This window comes from Argentina anserina, chromosome 4, assembly GCF_933775445.1.
Source record: "Argentina anserina chromosome 4, drPotAnse1.1, whole genome shotgun sequence".
NCBI lineage: Eukaryota > Viridiplantae > Streptophyta > Magnoliopsida > Rosales > Rosaceae > Argentina > Argentina anserina.
Window position 1 is genome coordinate 8,852,739 of NC_065875.1, and position 6,797 is coordinate 8,859,535.

General features: G+C 38.4%; 1 protein-coding gene across 1 annotated transcript; it reads right to left on the reverse strand.

Annotated features, from left to right (window-relative positions):
- Positions 1-3,751: 3,751 nt before the first annotated feature.
- Positions 3,752-6,484, reverse strand: LOC126792136 (AP2-like ethylene-responsive transcription factor At1g16060). Its single transcript, XM_050518622.1, has 8 exons — positions 6,291-6,484; positions 6,046-6,128; positions 5,857-5,865; positions 5,652-5,740; positions 5,453-5,526; positions 5,312-5,362; positions 4,903-4,979; positions 3,752-4,588 (listed from the first exon to the last, which is right to left on the reverse strand). Exons 1-8 carry the CDS (start codon positions 6,482-6,484, stop codon positions 4,041-4,043), a joined length of 1,125 nt encoding a protein of 374 aa, XP_050374579.1. The 3' UTR covers positions 3,752-4,040.
- Positions 6,485-6,797: the final 313 nt, after the last annotated feature.

Below are 6,797 nucleotides of genomic sequence, written 5' to 3' on the forward strand. Positions count from 1 at the left end.
GGGCTCGAATCGCGCCGCATTTCCTCCTCCACGAAATCAATCACCGTCGGCATCTTGGGCTCCTCCAGCGACTTCCCGGCGGTTCTAGGGTCCAATTTAGGTATGAAACCATCTTTCTCCGTGTGATCTACAATGTTGGTGTTGATTGAATTGTGATTTGTTGTTGTTCGGAGGAGGAGGAGATAGTGCCCGTGTCGCCGCATAGGGCAGCGTGTGGGAGGAATTGGTGTGGCGGAGGCACGGTATTAGGTCGTGGAAAGGGTTAGAAGAGGAGAGGAGGGAGTTTTGGGTGGTCGTGGGCAAGCCACGCGCGCGTTTTGAGGTGGTGCGTGAGCACCACGCGCACCCACTGTGGGCGGCGCGTGAGCACCACACGCCGCCACGTGCGGCGGCACGTGAACAGTATTTATGAGCAGTAAATTATAAAAGTAATTTATGAACAGTGAATAATACTTATGTGAACAGTAATTTAGTGGGCAGTCTTTATATGAACAGTAATTACGTAAAAATCATACTTGCTGAACAGTAAACAGTGTACTGATTTGGCATCTGAAGTTTTACGTATCGTTTCTAACCACTTTATTATACAATTAGGTGACCGACAAAACGAGCGACGGAATTGCTCTCGGTGTCGTGGAAACTACACTCAGGAAAATAAGGTGAGTAAATCTCATTATGACGAGTCTACCCTTGGCGTGACTCATATTTACGTTTTATTAAAAAGATCGAACTATGACATGTATATAATATATTGGGTTGTGTATGTGTATAAAATGGTAAATACGATACATATATATGAGTTGCTATATTATATTTTGGCACGTTCTTATTTCCAAATGAGTTTGTACTATGGCAACTATATTTATTTTATTTGAGGAAGAGTCGCTTGGTTGTTGTGCAATAACATATGTGGATTTCTATTGTACGTGGTTTTAGCATTGAGTCTTGTTAAAACGTTTTTCTGTCTTCGTACGTGTTGGCAGTAATCGGAACCAAGCCTTGGCCGAGTGTCAGTTACAATTCAGTTAGAGCTCTAGTCTGTCTGCCAGTGTACTGCATGAGGGGTAACAAATGGGTTGCCTGGGTCTCATGAGTACGCATATTTTTGTGTGATATTGGGTAACAGATGGGTTATCCATTATCGGTCGGCGTACTGTTTGAGAGGTAACAGATGAGTACTTGGTTCTCATGAGTACTTATATTTTCAGATGTTATTGAACAACCAGATGGGCCGTCCAATGTTTTATGAGTACATTTATTTTTAAATGCCATTGGTATTTTCTTTAGTATGCGATGTGCATTATACTATTAGTTTACTCATACAAGCTGTAAAGCTTACCGGGTTTGTGTTTACAATCCCGATGCACATATTCGATGGTGTAGGGGATAGTTCTACATGTGCGGATTATCATAATGGAGGGCTTTCTCTCAAGATTGTCGAAGTTTATTTATTCTATTTGTGGTGGGGATTGAGAGGATGTTACATTTCCATTTGTTATAATACTTGAATTATAAACTGGTTTTGTAATAATCAAATCAATTGAGTCGTACCTTGAACTCATTTTCGATACACTGTGACTATAAGATGATTTCAATATATTTGAGATTGTTTTAGAGTTTTTCATGGCTTCAATTTCGAGTTTTATCACTCAAAATTTTGGGGTTGTGACAGTTGGTATCAGAGCATCGGTTGCGTATTTGGTGATCTATCAATATCATCCAGGAGCGATGGTCGAACTGCAGCGGACCCCCATCATATGCTCTTCGGTATTGATATGTCGCTGGGTACGCAAGAGTGTTAGGAGCCACACCTTAAGGTTTGGTCCTAAAATACAAGTGTTGTGATAATACTTCGATGATTCATCTTCTCTCTGGATATCTTGGTTAATATATGTTGGATCTATTTTATTCGGGTTCAAGATTTTACATGTATTGACTAAGTGTTTAAATGTTTCAAGGTGATGAATTTAGAGAAGGGCCATGCACAAGGCCAAGGACGGGCAAGAGGCCAAGGCCGAGCGAGGGGTGGAGGCCGAGTCCACAATGTGGAGAACCTCTATGAGGATGTGGCACCACAAGTTGAGCAGGTTGACCCTGAGGCTGTCATTAGAGACGAGGGTCGTGTGCTAAAGTTGATCAAGGACATCAGTAGTCTGTCAGCACCATTATTTCATGGAGGCCTGGATCATATGGTGGCGGATCATTAGATTGAGAGTATGAAAACCTACTTTGAGATGGTGATGTGCTCGGGGTCGTGACAAAGTAGTCGCTTAGGCGACGAGAAAAGTCACTTAGAGGAAAAACGCTATATTGTCGTTTAAGAGCTACTAAGGCGACAATGTTTTTTGGTTTTGTCATCTAAGTCATTTATTCTGATAGTGATATATATATATATATATGTAAAATATATATTGTATTCTAGATGCATGTGCTTAGTCATTAGTCATTATAGTTTATCAATACTGCAATAGGTTGTGCATCCTACATAGAAAGTTTGGTAGATGTATTCTTGTAGTCAGGGCCGTCCCATGACCAAACGAGACCTAAGGTAAAAATTAAGATAGGCTATTACAAAAAAAGACTTTTTTTATTTCACATTTCTTACAAAGCAATATGTATTAAATGTTACATAGAGGATGAATAAACTACACTATGTAATAGCATTAATAACATATAAGAAGCTTATATAAAAGACATGTTAAAACAATTTTATGAGAACAATACAATATCCACAAAATTTAAAACTCGAGGCCTCAATAGCTTGTACGAATATGAATTTGGAACCGATGTTGCCGTTTGGATTGAGTTTAGAGTAATGTTTCATTCCCAAATTGGTGAAAGATTGAGAAAACTATTGAGGCTATTTATTTATAATCCTAGATTGAAAAAAAATAAAAGATTATGGATAGAATATGACTTTTTGTTCTCGTCTATTTATGATTCTTTTCTTTTGTATCATAAAAGTTTTTTTTAATGTATATATATGAGATACGTAGAGAGAAGAGACCTTCTAATTAATTATGGCCTAAGTCTTGTGCCTTGTTTGCCTTGCCCTTAGGCCGGCCCTGCTTGTAGCCCTCTATACAAAAAGGCTATTATGAATCAATTAAATATGTTATATTTCTCTACTATATGCCATCTAATTACGTTTTCCTAAAGCATGCATTGCTTGAACCTCTACGGCTAAGAAAAGTAAAACATTTTTCCCCTTCTCCCTCGATCTCTTGCTAGTTAGCGAACCACTGATCCATGTAGCCCCGGTTTCCTCTCTATATATCTTATAGGTGCTGCACTGAAATCGGTCGCTCCAACCAGTTTTTGATCACGTTGCAAAGCATTGTATCGATCATCTCTAAATATTGTGTAGCCCGTTACAACTCCGTCGACCAGCAACAGAGTAGCCTCCCCGCTGCGGCGCTGCCTCTAATGTGTCGTTGCTCCGCGGAAACCAAAACCTCGATTCATGTATAAAAGTAAAGGACATTGCATGTGAACTCATTTCATTAGGGAATTTGCCTTTATATAGGAGGAGAGTTACACGATTATTTTGATATTTTACTGTGTTAGATAAGATTTAACTGAAAAATGCTTGCATTGCATGTGAAAATACTCTTGTGAATGCATATGAGTCATCAACTCAACACTACAATACCAGATATCACAAGACTTGAGACTCAAGTTAACCAAAACAAGTCGAAAACTTTATTGATAATATTGAAATGATTACATACCCGGAGGAAGGGATGAATAGTTTATTATTAATAGAAAAAATGATAAAGAACTTATTCTCCTTTACATTGTAGAAGAAATCAAATTATGTTAACCAAATAATGATTAGCTTACGCTTTGACATATGATGATGATCAATAGTGAAATTTCACTCCCTCCAAAAGAATTTGCTCTCTTCTCCATCATTGCTCGATCTAGCCATGCGTGATCTCGAACATGGATGGACCTTTCCATGCGTATTCACAAAAAAACAAAATGAAACCCAGTTACTTTAATAAAATCCTATATAGCTAGCTAGCTCTTCGATCAGTTTAGACGATGAAATCGCATTGAAACATGGACGGGATGAATGAGTTGAGCTCATTGAACATAGCATCATCTCCATCTCCATAGCTAGTAGAATCCTGGCAATCAAAGTAAGTTTGTATGTCGTCCGGAAACGTGCATTGCGGCAGTTCCGGCATGGAAGACGATGTCATCATCACGGATGAGTCAGTGGCCGTTGTCATCTCCATCATCTCCTTGAACTTTGATGACTGAAGCAGGAGCCCTAGGGCTGACGTAGCAGTGGTCGGTCGAGGCAGCTGGGTCATCATGGTTTCTTCAGGAGGACTGTAAGCGAGGTTGTGGAAGAAACCTATACTAGTTTGGTCTTGATCGTTAGGGTTTTGGGTTCTTACATCTCCAACCAATTTAGCTTCAATGATAGGGTTAGTTGCTTGGCCAATAATGTCATTGTTAGGACCATTTGGTTTTAACCATTTAATGTAACGGCTGAGATCGAAGTTGGTAACAGCATTGAGACCACGATACTCTATAGCTGCCATGTCATATGCTGTAGCAGCCTCTTCCTGGGTAGCTGCAAATAATTAAAGAGACTATTAAGGTTTTAAACATGCATGATTCAATAAGTCTCTTCGATCATGAGTTGTTTTGACAATATCAAAAGTTCAAAACAGCTCACTCCAATGGCAAAAGTATGGAGAAGGGTTTTAAATATTTGTTAATCAACCTCAGTATTTAGCTAGCTTACAGACGTGGGGATATTTCCAGGCTTGAGTTGTTATTTTCTTCTTCTTTTTTTTCATGTGATTTTGAGTTGTTAATAAGAATTAGGTGTTCTTGTTCTTTATCGATTTGCAATTTAAGATTTTTGTTTGTGTGGAAACATACCATATGTTCCGAGATAGAGATACTTGTTTCCAAAGACCCGGCCAATTCGAGCTTCCCATCTTCCGTTGTGATGATGTCTGCTTATTAAAGAATAAAACAAATTACAAACTGAAATTTTCAGCGTATTATACATAAGCACCTATTTAAATTATTTGTCTTTATGGATCATATCAAGCGATTGAGCTAAAGCTCAGATTGGTTTAGAAGAAACATACACATACAACCAAGAGAAAATATTTTGGATTCCGGAAAATGATCGGCTGCATTTTGTCACTTTGAATGTATTTTCCGCAGTTTAATAGAATTCTTCCTAGCTTCAATCCTTTCGTTATGAACGGTATTAATATATATATATATATATATATATATATAATGTGATAATATGACATCTTGGCAAGAAGAAAACTACCTTGCAACACCTCTATATTTAGAAACTCCACGAGAAAATCCACTGCTCTTCCTGCAAATTCATTACTACGATTAGAGTTATCTCCTGTTATAGTCTTATACTCTCTTAATCTGTCGCTCTTATATAAGTGAAGAAACTCACCTTCTCAATGATCCAATATATTCCTCTCTGGATTGGCCTTCCATATCAATAATTTCTTTTTGATATGTGGCTAACTACAATCATAATATCAGATAAATAAAGTTCAGAGCTAGTTTCCCTCAGCACGTAATTTCTATTTGTTCCTACATATTACAAAAAACGTACGTGATCGAAACTAATTATCCAGAAACAAATTTACCGGAAAGTTAAGAATTGTATCTTGACCCCAGTACTTGAGCGCTGCCAAGTCATAAGCATGTGCTGCAGCTTCTTCATCATCATATGCTCCTGTACGTAAAATCAGCACGCGTAAGTACCAAAAGCTTTAGTATGGGCGTCAACAAAAATGTATGTGGATATCTCTCTTTAATTATATAGATTAATTTGTAGAGAATAGAACTCACCAAGGTATACTGCAGTTGTGTAACATTCCAAAGAATAAACCAGCAGCGGCAGAATGCATGCCAAGAAGGAAATAAATATCATTAAGAAACATATCGATTATTGTGATTAATGATGCAATCAGAAACTCACAAGAAGTATAGAACTATTGCATGGAGCTTATTGTTAATTACGATAATGAGATTGCTAACCTTGACGGCCTTTCTTGTTTTGTGATTCATTCCAGCAATTCTTGTCCCACAGATGAGCCTCATATCGGCCAGTCCATCGGTGCCTGAACAAGTAACCGCAGAGAAAACCCCTTTTAGCGAGGAATGAACTAGAAAATTAAAGAAAAAACGAGCCCAGAAACTTCAAAATGATCAAAGGGAACTAGATAACAAGAACCGGTATATATATCTTTATGCATCATAATATGTACGTATGAATGATCGACCTGGTGACGCCTCGATAAATGGAGCTGCGTTGAGGTGGGGAGTCCCTCGGCACACTTCTTCTCGTTCGTTTCACCTTCGTGACTGCAGTTTTATTAACTGCATTTGCATTATTTGCAACAGCAGCAGCAGCAGTAGTAGTATTAGTATTGATATTTGCATTGGTTTTCTGGTTCTGATGTGATAACTTGGCCATTTTTTGAGAGCTAGCAAGATGAAGAATTTGTTTGAGGACAAATTGAGAGAGATGAAGGAGATCGATCAATGACTGAGTCCTCCAGCTTAGGAGGTTTATAAAGGAAGCACGTACGTACGTAGAGGAGGAAACGATTAACTAATCAATTAAGAAACAAATTTAATTAATTTATGCATGCTATTTGGGTAGTGTGAGCTGCCAATTTATGAGATTGCCGGCTGGGGAGGTTGTTCGTTTATGGCCGTCTGTAACCGGCACCATCTGGTATATATCTTCTGCCTCGTCTCACACCTAACCTTTGCGTGATGTGCTA